The 15531-nt window shown below is 61.5% G+C and overlaps 2 protein-coding genes across 4 annotated transcripts; both read right to left on the bottom strand.

Moving 5' to 3' along the window:
* Nucleotides 1–2596: 2596 nt before the first annotated feature.
* SCARF1 (scavenger receptor class F member 1) lies at nt 2597–9362 on the bottom strand. Its single transcript, XM_042791673.1, has 11 exons — nt 9178–9362; nt 8387–8448; nt 8008–8109; nt 7354–7879; nt 6375–6593; nt 6146–6274; nt 5967–6070; nt 5641–5752; nt 5439–5563; nt 5103–5243; nt 2597–4741 (listed from the first exon to the last, which is right to left on the bottom strand). The coding sequence occupies exons 1-11, from the start codon at nt 9270–9272 to the stop codon at nt 3732–3734; spliced, it is 2625 nt and encodes an 874-aa protein (XP_042647607.1). The 5' UTR covers nt 9273–9362; the 3' UTR covers nt 2597–3731.
* Nucleotides 9363–10134: 772 nt separating this feature from the next.
* On the bottom strand, nt 10135–15468 carry LOC116964275 (Rab interacting lysosomal protein). Of its 3 annotated transcripts, XM_033003330.2 has the most exons (8): nt 15178–15468; nt 14573–14696; nt 14038–14159; nt 13667–13858; nt 13047–13210; nt 12785–12907; nt 11435–11518; nt 10135–11064 (listed from the first exon to the last, which is right to left on the bottom strand). In XM_033003330.2, the coding sequence occupies exons 1-8, from the start codon at nt 15430–15432 to the stop codon at nt 10908–10910; spliced, it is 1221 nt and encodes a 406-aa protein (XP_032859221.2). In that variant the 5' UTR covers nt 15433–15468; the 3' UTR covers nt 10135–10907. The 3 variants fall into 3 exon arrangements, with proteins under 3 accessions (XP_032859221.2, XP_042647620.1, XP_042647621.1); XM_042791686.1 differs by lacking the exon at nt 11435–11518; XM_042791687.1 differs by lacking the exons at nt 10135–11064; nt 11435–11518 and adding an exon at nt 11528–12640.
* Between the last annotated feature and the right edge of the window lie 63 nt (nt 15469–15531).

Below are 15531 nucleotides of genomic sequence, written 5' to 3'. Positions count from 1 at the left end.
CACCTCCCGGTACGGGGCGGCCCCGCAGGGACAGCGGGAAATTCCCTGCGGGGTTTAGTGCCGGCTGCTGCCGGTCTCTGCCGGCCCTGGGCGGCAGCCGGGGGAGCCGCATCGCGCTCTCCGCCGAACGGCTTTTGCTCCTGCAGCCCCGACCGAGCAGACGGGTACAGCACCGTAACAGCCCCCCGCGTTATCTCTCATCCACCGCGGTTACCGGCTCCAGCCTGTGAAGCCCACCCGTCCCAGGAGAGAGCGGAGAAGCTGAGTGTCCCCCCCCACACACACCCCGTTAAAAGGCCCTTCTGGAGATGGGCAGCCAGCACACAGCACAGCTGGACGGGGGGCAACAGTCCCCTGAGACACCCCAGCCCACAGTCACAGTCAGCTGTTTCACAGAATAAAAGTAAAATCATTGCAAGCCATGAGAGCCTCTTTGCATCCAAGCTTGCCAGCGCTCTGCCCTCTTTTTATATTAAAAGTATTTTTCACGGTGTTCCTCAGTGGTATTTCTAGTCCTGCCACAAACTCATTGCTCATCAGCGAGATTCTGGGCCAGAGAAGGTGGCCATATGCCCCTGGAAATCACAATAGGGGACTTTTTTTTTGGCCAAAGGAGATGAAGATGGTGCTTGCAGCAGGTAAACCTCACTAAATTGCTCAGTGGAAACTGAGGGCCTGGACAGACGGACATGCACCCACCGCTGCATCCCTGAGAAAGGGGCAGGCTGCAGTGGGTGGGAAGAGGAAACTCCGGCCTCAGCTGTGGGATAAGGGTAAAATGTTACAACAGCTGGAGAGTGTATTTAAGCCAAAGCAAACAAAAAAGCCCAAAGAAAATAAGGCATCTTGGATTGGTGCCGTGTTTTCAGCAGAGGTGCAGGAAGGCTGAGACAGCACGAGGCCCCAGGAGACCTCAGCACCCAGACCTGGTCGCTGTGTCCAAGAAACATGAACTGTGACGGGAAGGAGCACAAGGAGGGCTGGGAGGCTCTCTGGGGACACGGGAACCCTCTGCTGCAGGGAGAGCATGGCAGGGGCTCGGTTTTCCTGTCCTAGAGGGAGAAAAGAAGCTATCAGGTGACCTGCTGCCATCTATAAATACACCCGGGGACTGAGTAAACATCATGGAGAGAAAAAAAATAAAGTGAAGCTGAAGAGCAGCACTGGCACAAAGACACATTTATAGAAACTGGCCAGAAATTAGTTTAGGCTGGAAGGGAGGTGACAGCTCCTGTCCAGCCATGCAGGGAGGTCCTCAGCAGGCTTGGACGGAGCCACTGAGTAAATGACGTGGTCCTCTTCAAAGACAGAGCTCCAGCAGTTTGGGAAAGGAGGTGATAAAGCTGCAGTGACAGGGGACAGACCCCTGTGGCCATGGGGGATGGTTCAAGCCTCCGTGAGGCCAGGAGCTGCCCCAGCAGAGAGCACAGATGCCACTTTGCTTATAGACAGGACCTGCACACTGAATGGCTTCCCACAGGCTGGCTTCAAACCACTGCAGTGAGCTTTGGAAAGTCAGAAATCCAGCACGGGAAGACATTAACCCCTCCCTCACCTGCCAGCTCTGGCTTGCAGACCTCCTGCATCCAGAATTAAAACCAGAGCAAAGCTGGACAGAAGCATCCCTAGCAAGAAGACCCCAGCACGACCATGCTGCAGGTGCTGAAAATCTACCTTTTGGTTTCCTTGCATTGCCCAGACAGGGTGAAGATGCTTCATTTTCAAGCAGGGGAAACATTCTGCCTCACAGCTCAGCCCCTGAATGTGAAAGGTTCTTGCAGCAGCAGCAGCATTTTCTCAAAGCTGGATGCTTGTTTCAACGTTAGGGAAGGCTGTCAGGTTGTTGTCAGCTATTTACATGCCGTACCCAGGGCGAACCGACTCACGTGACATTCACTTCTGGCACAACGCTGCTCAGCTCACAGGCTGAAAATATCCAACTGATTAGGAAAAAATGGCTGCTTATAAATAAAATGTAGGACTGTTCCTGCCACTGTAATAAAATAGTGTCAAAACAAAAACAAGCCTGTGCAGAACAGAGGTCTGGCCAGGCTGCTGCTCAAGTCTTGCCAGGATGAGCTTTTTTATTTGTGTATCAGAATATTTGGTGTTATAATCACGGCAGTGGGTGATACCACTGCAGGAAAGTGCTGCATGCTGTCTGCAAAACTGGCAGCACGTGGGACTGTGGGGATTCAGTGCTTTGCGCCGCAGAGAAGCACCCGTGAAAAGCAAAAGGCAAAAAGCAAAACCTACCCTGTTTTCCAAAACACCCCAAACCCTAAACCCCAACTCAGAAATGCCAGAGCAGGAGAAGGATTCACATGGAGCTCTGCACATGATGTGTGAGACGCAGCCTGCAACATCCATGCTCTGGACACTCATAGCCCATTCGCATTCCCTCTGCCCTCCAGTGTCCAGCACTGCTTGGGGCTCAGCTGAGCCCAGTGAGAGTTCAGAATTCAACAGAACCAGAACATTTTTAAAAAATCACACCTGAAAACCTAAGGCTGCTGACAGGTTCCACACTTTGGAGAATATTTCTGGCCATGTCTTTGATTCGGCGGGTGGCTGGGAAACCCAGCTCCTGAGGGGCTTTGGTAACAATTTTAATTCAGAGGCTTTCATGACACGCAAAATAACAGAAAAGTATACAAGAAACTTCTACCACTTAGATACATTCAAAACCAGTTCACACTGCAAATCCTCTTTGGCATCTCGACCACCTTGCACGGGCAGCAGGACCCTCGCGTCCGTCTCGCCCGTGCTGAGCTGGGGATGCTGCAGCACCTTCATCTCATCTCAGCCACCCATGGTGACATGTTGCTGCAGCAGGAATGAGGTGTGGGAGATGGCAAGAGCTTAGGGCACCAGTGGAAAAGCCATTTTCTGTGCAGCTTTTGTCCTTATCAGGGCCAGCACGGTGCCGGGTGCACAGGTCGATGGTCACGGACCTGCTGCCACGTTTACTCTTGCACAATTGCAGTTTGGTATTGTGTGGACTTTAAAAGGCCGTCGATAAATGCTGGGCCATGCCACGAGCCTTTTCATGTGCTACACATGTACGTAGAAACGAAGGCAGCCAGAGCCTGCCACGAAAGCCAGAACCACACAGATAAACCTCTGCAGACCCAGATACCCTTCGAGTTAAGCAGCTAAAATTAATTTTTGCTGAAGCTGCTTGTGACAGTCCAGCTCCACAAAATAATCCCCTCCAGCAAGAAGCACCTTTACAGCAAGAGGCTCCAAGCAGCGTTACTGGAGCTGGAACAGGGAAAGGTGAAAGACGATGGGGTAAAACTGGTTTTTGCCCATCCATTTCCCAGCAGAGCCCCCCAGCAGCCCCAGTCCCTTTTATGAGGAGGACGCGTGTCCCCAAGCCTGGTGCTGGTGGGGACCAGAAGTTGTCACTGCTGCATCCAGAGCCCCCCTGTCCCTCCAGGTTGTGGCAGACACAAAATGGGGCACATAAGTCGGGGGGAGCAGAAAACAGCCCTGAAGCACCACAGCCCCATGGGGCTGCCACCGCTGTGGCTCTCGGCATCACCCGTCCCGCCGGCTGTGCCGGCCAGCGAGGGTCCACACCAGCAATGCGGCACAGAGGAAAGGGGGTCAATGGGAAGGCTTGCGGCTTCTCCAGTTCACAGCTCGGTGGGGGACCTTGGCTGCCCCCACGCTGGGGTTGGGGGGGTCTTCTGGGCTCCCACCACCCCAGCCCAGGCGGTGGTGGCTCAGGTGGCCGCAGGGGCGGCCGGAAGCTCCTTGGCGAGGCTGGGGGGTGAATCGGCACTGCTGCTGCTGATCACATTCTCGTATTTTGGCTCTTCCTCCGCGACAGCCTGTCCCTTCGTTTCGAGGCTGAGGACTAACTCAGGGCTTTTGTCCCTCTCCGTGGCATCTACAGCATCGCTGGCCCCATCCTGGGCCTCGGTGCTTTTTGGCAAGGGAGATGTGAGAAGGAAAGACTGTCTCTTCCCAGGGAGATGCTGGTGCTTGCCTGGGGATGGCTCAGCAGGAGCCCCCGGGATGCTCTCCCTCTGCTTACAGCTATTCACCGAGTCTCTGCTCTGTGCCAGGGCCCGGCGGGGAGGTTTCTGGATAGCCTCGACGCTCTTCCTCACCTTGGGTTCTTCCTTTGCAGCCCACTTGCCCCTTTGCAAGCTGCCCAGCCGCTTCAGCATGGCCTGGACTGGTCCCTCGCCACTTCCCTCCACCTTGGGGTCCTGCCCGGCCGTTCCCACCATCATGTAGATGGTAGTGACGTTGGGGTCCTTCCCCTTCGCTTCCCAGCTGCTGGATTTTGCGGCCGCTTCAAGTGCCTCCACTCTCTGGGCCACGTGCCTGGTGCTGGAGACCACCCGCCGGCGTCCTCCTGAGGTGGCCCGGGGTGATGGATGGTGGCTTTCCTCCCCCTTGCTGAGGGGCTTGGGGCTCTCGTAGCAATCACTGGCTGGTTGTTCAGTGGGGGGCTCAACTGCCGTGTCCCCCGGCAGTGGGGACGACTTGGGTGGGCCCCATGGGGTCTTAGGCTTCCACCCAGGGCTGGGGGTCTCCGCTGCCCCAAATTTCGTCCCCTCAGCAAAGGATACGGAGGGTCGCTTGGCCTTGGCGATGCTGGAGGTGCGAGGGATGGCGAAGGGCTGTGAGACATCCTCAGAGTCAAAGGCAGATGGGTCCGGGAGCACCTCACCAGGGGGGGACACCCCATCCTGCAGCTCGGCCCCCCCCAGCAGTGGGATGCCTGCGGGAAAAGGGGATGAGAATTATGGCTGTTGGAGCTACCCCCCTGCCCAGGGACATGCCTGGGGACATTGAGACAGGGACTGATGCAATAGGATTGTCCCTGAGAGTGTTTCCCCAGGAGAAGGTTGTGAAATGGGGCTGTCCCATTGCCCAAACTGGGCAATGTCCCATCACACGAGGCCAAGCATGTGCCCGGTTTGTCCTTGCAGATGGGAAAATGAGGGTATGAAAATAAATGCTGCCTGTGCTCAGCACCCATCCCTGAGACACCCAAAGTTGGTAACGGGGCAGGATTGACCCCAGGTAACCCAGAAGGGCTGCAGGTGGCCGGGGAGAGGAGGAGCAGCCATGGATGTCACCTTCTCTGGGAGGGATGGAGTACTCAGGTCCCTCGTTGTCAGTCTCGAAGGAGGAGGAGAAGGAGCTGTCTGACACCCACGCAGCCGACGGTGGCTCGATGAAGCTGGGGTTGAAGGGGATTTCTGTGTCGTGGTGGGAAACTGGGGAGTAGAAAACACCCAGCTGAGCTCGGGCACCCCGGGGTGCTCAGGGCTGGGGTGGGAGAGCAATGCCTGCCCCGAGCCGTGCAGTGGGGCAAGGGGGGCTACAGCCTCCCCCTCAAATGGTGTCAACGCAGAGAGCGTGGGTTGGGGGTGACAGCCTGTAAGGGCTGTTGACAGCTCTGCTTATTTTACCTGTGACTTTGGGAAGTTTGTAGCCCCCCAGGGAAAAGCAAGGCATCATGGCGCTGAGGTTCGCCAGCACCCCCCGCACATGGTGCTTCATCCTGGCCACCACGTCGTCATCCGGCACGGCTGCCCTGCACGGGGGAGACGCACATCAAGGGATATGGAAGATGGGGGTTTGCACCGAAGTTTGCAAAATATAAAAAAATACCTGTCTCTAGCATCTGCTGGGCCAGCTCCGCAGCAACAGCAGGCGATGCAGAGCAGCAGCAGGAGGAGAGGCACAAGGATGGCGGCTGCAAGGGTCCCGTGGTCCTTAAAACCTGTGAGGAGAAAATGGGTTGAGTCTGGCATGTCCTGTGGCTGCCAAGCCCATGGAGCTGCCCCCACGGAGAGCACAGGAGCTGGCAACTCGTGGTGGGGACAGGAGGCACCAAATGGGGCCGGAGCTGCATCACAACCTCCCGGCACCTTCCCCAGAAAAGATTTTACAGTCCTTTGTCTGGTGCCGAGGAGTAAATTTGAAGTTGCTCTTACTCAACACACAATCACCCCGCGCAGGGTGGCAGGTCCCCCGGGAGCACTGGCAGGGTGAGGAACAGTTCACTCCAAAATACCCCTCCAGACAGGTGTCGTTGCAGCTGGAAGAGAGAAGAAAGGAGGGAAATATCCCCAGGGAGAGCGGGGCCCTGGCCCTGCCCCGCTCCCGGCGTTACCTGGCTCCCCAGTAGCCTGCCTGGCAGATGCAAGATCCCGACACGGGGTCGCAGCTCCCTGCAACACACTCGGGGCAGAGGAGCTGGCATCCGTCACCGAAGGTGCCCGCGGGGCAGGAGCTGTTGCAGCTGCCAAGACAGAGGGCGAAGCATCAGCCTGCTGCACCCCAGAGCCAGGACTGCCCCCTCCCAGCCCCGGCGAGGGCTGGTGGCCTGATCCCGGGCTTACCTGGGTCCCGTCCAGCCAGGCTCACAGTGTGGGCAGGAGCCGGTCTCCGGGTCGCAGACCTCCCCACGCCGGCAGCGGGGACACGGCTGGAGGCAGCCCTCGCCGTGGAAGCCGGGTGCGCAGGGTTCCTTGCAGAGGGTCCCGTTCCAGCCGGGCTGGCAGGCCAGGCAGAAGCCGTCCACGGGCGAGCAGGGCTGGCTGCGCTTGCAGCTCCCGCAGCTGCACGGGCAGAAGGGCAGTGAGGCCTCGATGCCCACCCCCCAGCCCCCCCAGAAAGGCAGCTTTCGCCCCACAACAGCATTGAGCATCCGTTTGGACCATGGGGAAATCCCCTATAGTGCCTAACACTGCCTAGTAGCAAGAGGGCAGGAGGCAAGCAGGAAGAGATGCTGCTTTATCACCCTGGGGAGCAGGACCAAGGATGACCGGATTTTAGGGTGACACCAGCGCTTTGTGCTGGCGTTAGTGAGATGTTTCTTTTCCTAGAATCACAAAATACCAGGTCAGAAGGGACCTCAAGGATCATCTGGTCCAACTTTTCTTGGCAAAAGCACTGTCTAGACAAGATGTCCCAGCACCCTGTCCAGCTGAATCTTAAAAGTGTCCAATGTTGGGGAATCCACCGCTTCCCTGGAGAGATTATTCCAGTGGCTGATTGTTCTCACTGTGAAAAATTTTCCTCTTGTGCCCATTCGGAATCTCCCCAGGAGTAACTTGTACCTGTGACCCCTCGTCTCTTCCATGTAACTCCTCGTAAAAAGGGGAGTCTGCATCTTCTTTGTAGCCACCCTTTAAATACTGGCACAATGCCTTTGGGGCAACACTGGTGCTGCATCCAACCAGGGACGCTCAAACCCCCCAGGACGAGTCTCCCTGCCCAGCCAAAGGGACACACACAACCGTGATGACTTCCCCCCGCTCCGGGATCCAGCTGCGGCCCCTGGGTACCCACTGGATCCCCCCGCTGTCCCCAGCTCACCTGTGCACGCACTGAGATCCGTATTTCCCCGCCGGACAGGGATCCCGGCAGCTCCTGCCCTGGTAGCCGGGGCTGCAGCTGCAATGCCCGCTGAGGGGGCTGCAGGAGCCGTGCAAGCAGTCGCAGCGCCGCTGGCACGCCGGCCCCCAAAACCCAGCCTTGCATTCACACTTGCCCGTCTCCTGGGCGCAGGGCGAGAGGTTGCAGGAGCATTTGAAGCTGCACCTCCTGCCCCACCAGCCCGGCAGGCAGCGGCAGTGGCCGGTGAGCGGGTCGCAGTGGGAGCTGGCGGGGTTGCACTGACATTGCTTTTTGCAGGTGGGTGCCCACCAGCCCGGCTCGCAGTGGCAGGCGCCGGTGAGGGGGTCGCAGCGGCCGCGGGGGCCGCACTGGCAGGGGAACTGGCAGAGCTCTCCCCAGTGGTTTTGGTCGCAGGTGCAGCGCCCGCTCGCCGGGTCGCAGCGCCCGTTGGGGTGGCACGGGCAGCTCCGCTTGCAGTCGGGACCCCAGTACTGCTCGGGGCAGCCTACAAAGAGAAGGAGATGGCGAGGATGGGGGGTGACCGGGAAGCCCAGCAGCCCCCTCCTCACCCCTCTCCGAGCATCCAGGCTGGTGAAGGGGACGGCGAGGGCTGAGCCCCAGGAAAATACTCACGGGAACTGCAGTCGGCTCCGAAGAAGCCGGGTTTGCAGAGGCAAACCCCAGGTTTCACGCACACCTCATCCGCCCCACAGGCGTCCTCCCCCTCGCACAGTGCTGTCGGTGGCAGGGCGGGCACATCAGCGCACGGCGGCCCCCCCTCCCGCCCCCGGGCTCACACCCCGACCACGTCCCGCAGAGGCAGCCTTCCTGGGAAACCACCATCCCACTTCCCGCTCCATCCCTCTGGCCGAGCCACAGCACCGGCAGCAGCTTGCTCGGTGGGCGTTTGGGGGGGGTCCCCATGGTGCAGCACCCCATCGCCATCGCTCAAGGAGAGCTGTAGGGCTTCCCCCCGAGCTTTGGGCTTTGACACCATCCCTCACTCACTCACCAGCCGTGCACTCCCGTCCTTCCTGCTTCCAGCCCGGGCAGCACTCGGGGCCGGTGGGGAGCCTGGGGGAGAGACCCGGGGGCCGTCAGCCGGGGTGGGGGGTCCCGGGGCTGAGGCGGGTTCCCATGTGGCTTCACGGCTGTGGTGAAGCGAACGCTTGCCCCGGCTGGGCCCGGCGGGCAGGGAGGTGGTTGCGGCCCCAAGGGCATCGCTCCGGAAGGAAATCAGTAAAATAGAAGGAAATTTAAGAGGCTGCAGCTCCAGTGGGCAGCGGGGCTCAGCGGTGGGGCAGGCCTGCCCGGCTCGGCCGCTACGGAGCCCACCTGGGTCTCCCCACGCTCTGGGAGTGGCTCAAAGCTTTGCCCTCGACCCAGAGCAAAGGCACCAAAGCGAAGGCAACGAAAGGCGCTGCCATCCATGGCGAGACCAATGGGAGAGGCAACGTAGCAGCAAAGTGGAGGGAACATCAGCTCCAAAAGCCCTGTGGGTTTTCCTACGCCTTCGTTTCCCACCTGGTGCAGGATGAAAGTTTTGCCAACACTTCCGCATCCCCCCGTTGCCCTGCGGACTGGGGGTACATAAGAAATAACTCCTGGAGAAAGGGTCTGGGTGCCTGAAATGCCAACGCGTGCCCCAGCCACACTTCCCAGCATCACCCCAGTCTCTGCACCCACACAATGCCAGGCTGCAGAGCTCCGTCCATGGGAGGACAGATGGACGATGTCCCCCTGGGGTTGATAAAAGGCCCCAGGAGATGGAGGGGCACGAGTGGGGACCCCCATGGCACCTACCTGCAGACGTTCCTGCCATCGGAGTCGAGCTCCTGGGCAGAGCTCTGCACCCACAGCCACAGCTGGAGGCAGAGGATGGGCCGGGCGCTCCCCATCCCAGCGGGGTGTGGGGGACCAAGTCCCGGCTGCTCCCCAGCTCCGCGCCACCGTCCGTCTGTCCTGTCCCTCCCGCAGTGCGGCCTCTTCCTCCTGCCAGCCTTGGGTTTCTTCCTGAGGAAACGCGGGAGGGAGGAGGCGCCCCGATCTAGACGTCAGGGGTGTGGCGGGGAGGGGGAGGCAGGGAATGCCGCTGCATGGGCTATTTTTGGCCCTTGCTGCCACCCTAGCAGCTGAAACGGGCGTCCAGGGGCTCGGCGCAGCCGGGCAGGGGCTGGTGTCTGCTTGAACATCTCACCCGCGGTCGTCCCGTTCCCCCTGTGCCATCCTCCATCATCCCCAAAGCTGTTTTAGCCAACATCCCCCCAACCCACATCAGGCATCTGCTGCCTCCTCCTGCTCCGACCCCCACGAGCCGCCCCTGCCAGGGGCTGAGAAATGGGGTCCCCACGTCCCCCACGGGGACAGGGTGTGCCTTCAGGCTGGCCTTTGAACCGCTGCTGGCTGCCATCCCACCTCGCAGTCTCCCCTGGAGCTTTGTGTCAGCAGATGCACAGGAAACACCTTTTTCCTACCCAAGGCCAGCTCGGCTGGGGGTGCCCCGGGCTGGAAACGCGCTGCTCCCCCAGCCATGCAGGACTTAACTCCATCGCGCCCAGCGCTGCAGCCCCTACAGCCCCGCTCCTCATTGCAGCTGAGCCCCAAAAGGGGCTCCGGGGTCCGGCACACAGCGCAGCCAGCCACAGCCCACTGCCTCGGCCCACGAAAAGCGATGGCTACAGTGGAGATGTGGGATGGAAGCCCAGCAGCATCACCCAGCCCTTCCCGAGCAAGGAGAAAGCAGAGGCTGCAGTGAGCACCTTGGAGGAGAAATGAGAGACTGATTTATTTCCAACTCCAGTTCTAGAGCTAGAAAGTACCTGACTGAGGGGACCAACTTGCCCCCATGAACATGAGGATTGTTCCAGTTTTCCAGTAGCAGGGAGAGGTTCCAGTACAAAACTAATTCACCCCACACCTAAAAAGTGCAGGAGTGGCACTTGTGGTGCTGACCCCGAGTGCTCCCAGCCACGGGAGCACCCAGACATCTGGTGCAGCGTGTTCAGCCCCTCCCAGCCACGCAGTGACCCCGGGACAGCACCCAGGAGCCTGGCCTGGGCACCCCAACTCAACCTTCACATTGTAGGGATGGGGGGAGATATGAACGGAAAGGGGTGTAGTGAAATACCCCCACAGGGCAGGATCAGGGCTGTGAGCAGAGGTGCTTGGCAGAAAGAGCCACCAGCAGACGGGAAGAGCTCTTTGGGGTGCAGCAGTGGGAAGAGGGTGCAGACCCCCACCGCATGGGGAGCAGGGCAGGGCTGTGTAGGACTCCCATAATTAAGCCATGGGCACAACAAAAGGGTGGCTGGTGGGCAGAGATGCCCAGAGGTGCTGAGCCGTCCCGTGCCAGGTCAGCACCCCCTGGCCAAGTGTCCCGGGCGGTGAGGAGGAAGGCTGCCCACGCTGCGGCTTCACCGTCACCACGGCCCGGGGAAGCGGCCAGGGCTGCCGTGCTGCTCTCAAAGACGCCGTACGAGGAGGAGCCGGGAAGTGCTGCTGCGAGGCCAGATCCAGCTCCCGCTCAGGGGGGGTCAGAGGGGCAGCGTGGTTCTGTCGGGGGAGCCGGCCGCCGGCTCGCTCTCTCCCTCCGGCTCCAGCTGCGTGTCCAGTGAATCGATGATTTCCCAGGCTCCGGAGCAGCTGGGTGTGGAGGGGTCTTTGTTGCTGTCCTGATACCACAGCCCAAAACTGCCAAGAGAGCAGATAACGGCTGTGGGGGAGAAGAGCTTTCCCAGGGAAGCAGCCGGATCCCAACCTCCCTCTGTGTTTGGTGGCAGCAGCAGGACGCAGCCCGGCTGCAAGCCCCTGGGAACGTGCGGAACGTCCTGGACCTGCCCAGGACAAGGCAGATCCCCCCCAACCCTCTGGAACCGAGCGACCCCCCTTCAGCAGCATCCCTGCCAGCCCTGCGCTGGGCAGCCTGTCTTCATCCCCATCACACTGTGCAGGGCAGGCACCAAGCTCAGCAGGCGCTGGGTCCACAGCCGAGCCCCAAAACTCCTTTCCGCCGGCAGAGCCGCCCGTCCCCACCAGCACGCGAGGGTGGGAGCAAACTTACAAGCTCCTAATTTTGGATTCAGGAGGTTGAGCGTCCACACAGTCTGTGACGCGAGCTGGGAGCCAGGAGCCCTCATCTTCATCACTGCAGCACAAGGGAGTGGGGGAAAAACCTGCATGGAGTCACAGGCTCACGGCAGCAGCGAGTGCCGGAGCCACCCCAGGGCTCCATCCTGAGCGGAGCAGCGTCCCCCGCAGAGCCACACGTGCGGAGGTGGCTGCAGAGCCAGGGGCACCTGGACCGGGGCCACTGTCCCCTGAAGCACCGGTGGGCTGTGACCTGCCACAAGGCCACAGCGATGCTCATGTCCCAGATACAGCCATGTTTCATGGCAAGCCCAGCCCCAGCTTAGCGATCTCAAGCCACGAAGCTCTCGTGACACCGGCTTCAAACCCCTGGTGCTTGCTCAGCGGACAGCGTGTCCCCGGTTGCCGCAACTGCAGAAGCCACAACCTGCTTTAGAGTCTGCAGGCACCTCGCCCCACACGGCAAGCGCACGCTTCTGTGGGCGACCACAGGCTGCGGCTCGGGGCCGAGGCGGGTGACGTCCTGGCACCAAGGCGAGTGGCAGCCAGGCCTCACAGGGAAGCGGGGAACACGTGAGAGACAAGTGCAGGGCACACACGCTGGGCAGGGAGGTGAGCAGGCAGGACTCAACACCCCCAGACCCCCCGCTGCCAGCAGAGACCCCAAGGCAAGCAAGCAGCAGGTTTCAGTAGCACAAGAGCTCAGGCCCCTTCAGACCTTTATTAAAGCCCCTAAAAACCAAGGAGATGCAGTTCCCCTTGTGCCATACAGCAGCTTTAGCACAGGCTTCACCCCCCCGCTGCTGGCAGACATGCAGAGCTGGGGCTGGTGCCCAGCAGCGTCCTCCCCCCACATTGTGGGACATCTGTTGGAGCCAACACTGCCCACCGACGTCTTGCAGAGCCTCCGGGGACCACCTCTACTGTCATCTTCAAAGGCTCCTCCACTGCACAGCCTCTAACCATACAGCACGGGGACCAGCCTGCCGTGCCCAGTGGTCACAGTGCCACCACCTCGCCTCCCTTTTGCCACATCCACGCAGGGACGAGTGGCATTTGGCCAGGCCGTGTGTGACTGGTGACAGGGACATGCGAGTTGCAGCAAAGAGCCCAGCCCCTGCAGCGCTCCCAGGGCGAAGCCAGAGCCAGACATCAACTGCAGACATTAAACCTTTGATCTCTAGAGGGAGGAGGCAGCTCTTGGCCTGAGGGAAATCCCTTCCAGAGCGTCATGTCACACCACACGGAAACACCAGAGCCCGCCAGCCGGCATCCACCCTGCACGGGAGGCTCCCCGACCTTCCTCCCAGTGAGGAGGACTCACCTGCTCGCCGACTCCTCTGCTGTTCCCAGCATTTTGGCTCTGATTTTTTTTCTCTGTCTTTTGACAGTCGACTTCATCGCATCCAAGAAGAAGCTGGGAACCCTCTCTTTGTTCAGCAGCTCCCTGGGGAAAAGCAGCCAGCTGGTTAACCAAGAGCCTGGCAAAGAAATCCGCCCCGACAGCAGCCTCTGATGGGCCACGGGTGGCTGCAGGGATGGGAGGGACCCGGCTCGCTGTCCCACGCCAGCGCGGCAGGACTCACCGCTGGTAATAGGCCAGCTCCTCCTGCACCAGGAACAGGTTGGTCTTGAGCTCGTTCCGCTCTTGCAGGATCTGCTGCAGCTCTTCCCTGGAGAAGCAGCAGTGAGTGGGGCTCCCGCCCGTGTCCTGGTGCTGTGGCTCCTCTGCGGGCGACGGCGCTCCTTCCTGGGGGGGGGGGACAGAAGGCGTCAGCCGGCAAGCAGAGACCCCAAAGCCCCCACCCAAATGCTGGGTGACGCATGCAGGCAGATGGAAAAGTCTCAGGAATGAGTTTGCTCAGGAATGGAGCTGCTGCAGCCCTTCACGGACCACGCTGGCTCCCCAGCTCAGCCGTCACCACATGTGCCAAACCCTCCTCACCCTCCGAGTCCCACCTGGCTTTTCCTCCCGTCACCTCGCCTTGCTCATTCCCACCTCCACCCCTGCTAATTTTTACAGACAAGGCGGACCAGCGTCGCAGACGCTGCACTGTCCAATTTTCAGCAGCGGGGCTCACTCGAGCGGCCGTGTCCTGCCGGCAGCCGGCGGGTCCGGGCGCACCAGAAGCCCCGCACAGGGCCGGGAAGGTCGGGTCGGTGTCAGCGATGCCCTGCAGCAGCGGGACCATGGACTCCAGCTCACCAGGCTGGTCTTCGGCTGCTGGATTTCAGAGGTGGTCCTGCTCCTCCTGCTCGTTTCCTTCTGGGTTTGCAGCATCGCGGCCTCCAGGTCTGCCTTCCTCTCCAGTGTGCTCTTGAGCTGAGCCTGCACCACGGCCACCTTGTGACGCAGCTCCTCGTTCATGGCCATGAAGCGATGCAGTTGCTCCTGCAGCTGGAGGGCCCGGGGGCAGCGGAGAGTGAGGCAGAGCCACCGCTCCGGGCCCCCAGCCCAGACAGAGCCACGGGAAAGGCACCTGCCCCAGCAGGCTCCCAGCCTCCACGACAGCCCCAGGGGGAGGTGACGTGAAAGCAGGTCCCCAGGCCCTTCACACACCACACCCGCGAGCTCACCGCCTCAGTGTCTCGGCTCTTGCAGACGATCTCGTGAGCCTGGGCACGAAGCTCATCCCTCTGTTTGTCCACCACCTCCTTCAGCCGCAGCATCACCTCCCGCTCCTTCCGCGCTGTGCTACCTGTGCCCAGACACGGGGCGGGACAGGCGTGAGCGGCCCCTGGGACCCAAGGGCTCGCCTGACTCTACAACACCATGGGGTCTCAATGCTTCTGCAAAGCATCGTTCTACCATCGTTCCTGATAGGCAGCAGAGTAGGAACAGTGGAAGGAGGGAGCTGAGAGCTTTCGGCTGTGCCCAACGCATCCTTGTGCAGGCAATGACAGCCCAGACCCTGTTCCTGCCCGCCCCGGGTGCTCAGGGAGTTTGGGATCCCTGTGGCTTGCAGAACAAGACAGCACTTGTGCTACCCAGTAAGACCAGTCTCCAGGGCTGGGCAGCACGGAGAGCAAGTTCAGACCTGCACCCAGTCTGTTGTCCCCCATGAGAACACCCCATGGTGGCAGGGGACCCCGAACCTGCCGGGACACCCACCTTCCTGGGACTGGCTCTCCGCAAGCTGCCCCAGGAGCTGCTGGTTCTGCTCCTCCAGGCGGGCCAGGCAGCCGTGCAGGGCTCGCTCCCGGCACTCGGCCTCCCACAGCCTCCGCTCCAGCTCCTGGGGGACAGGGACAGCCGGGTCAGAGCCATCCCAAGGGGACGAGGACAGCCGGGCCGGAGCCATCCCAAGGGATGGGGACAGCCGGGTCGGGGCCATCCCAAGGGGACGGGGACAGCCGGGTCGGAGCCATCCCAAGGGATGGGGACAGCCGGGCCGGAGCCATCCCAAGGGGACGGGGACAGCCGGGTCGGAGCCATCCCAAGGGGACGGGGACAGCCGGGTCGGAGCCATCCCAAGGGGATGGGGCAGCCGGGTCGGAGCCATCCCAAGGGGACGAGGACAGCGGGGTCGGAGCCATCCCAAGGGATGGGGACAGCCGGGTCGGAGCCATCCCAAGGGGATGGGGACAGCCGGGTCAGAGCTGTCCCCCCGGGGACTCCTGTGAGGACTAGTGTCGGTCAGTGCCACCACGGCGGGAACCCCGAAGGAAGAACGGTCGGACGAGCCCGAGCCCGAGCCCCCCCCGCGCCCCGCTCACCTCCACGTCCTGCCGCCCGGCCGCCGGTCCCGCCGCCTCCCCCTCGGCGCCCGCCGGGGCCACCAGCGCCTCCAGCAGCTCCAGCAGCCGCACGACGGGCGGCACCAGCCCGGCCACGGCCTCGGGCCCGAAGCGGCCGGAGAGGCGGCGCAGCTCGGCCCCCAGCGCCCCGGCCATGCGGTAAACGTGCGGCGGGGCCAGGCGGCCCGGGGGCATCCGCCACAGCGGCTCCGCTCCCCGCCCCGGCTCCGCCATCGGCCGCCGCCGCCGCCGCCCGGGGCCCCGCACACGCTCCGCCCCGGCCCCGGGACCGCCCCCCCCCTCCCTCCCACGCCCCCCCGAGGCGGGATTTGA

Source organism: Tyto alba, unplaced genomic scaffold, assembly GCF_018691265.1.
Source record: "Tyto alba isolate M040663 unplaced genomic scaffold, T.alba_DEE_v4.0 Super-Scaffold_19, whole genome shotgun sequence".
NCBI classification, from domain to species: domain Eukaryota; kingdom Metazoa; phylum Chordata; class Aves; order Strigiformes; family Tytonidae; genus Tyto; species Tyto alba.
Note: the sequence above shows the minus strand (reverse complement) of the source record. Positions and strands in the feature narration are given on the sequence as shown.

Bases quoted from the DNA above. Each gene is read 5' to 3' on its own strand.
- LOC116964275 (XM_033003330.2), bottom strand. From the start codon at position 15,432: ATGGCGGAGCCGGGGCGGGGAGCGGAGCCGCTGTGGCGGATGCCCCCG. The intron at 14,160-14,572 runs GTGGGTGTCCCG...GTCTGGGCACAG, and splicing joins GGAGAGCCAGTCCCAGGAAG to GTAGCACAGCGCGGAAGGAG. The intron at 13,211-13,666 runs GTGAGCTGGAGT...CCCCCCCCCCAG, and splicing joins AGCAGCCGAAGACCAGCCTG to GAAGGAGCGCCGTCGCCCGC.
- SCARF1 (XM_042791673.1), bottom strand. From the start codon at position 9,272: ATGGGGAGCGCCCGGCCCATCCTCTGCCTCCAGCTGTGGCTGTGGGTG. The intron at 7,880-8,007 runs GTGAGTATTTTC...TTCTCTTTGTAG, and splicing joins CGGAGCCGACTGCAGTTCCC to GCTGCCCCGAGCAGTACTGG. The intron at 6,275-6,374 runs GTAAGCCCGGGA...CTGTCTTGGCAG, and splicing joins CCTGGCTGGACGGGACCCAG to CTGCAACAGCTCCTGCCCCG.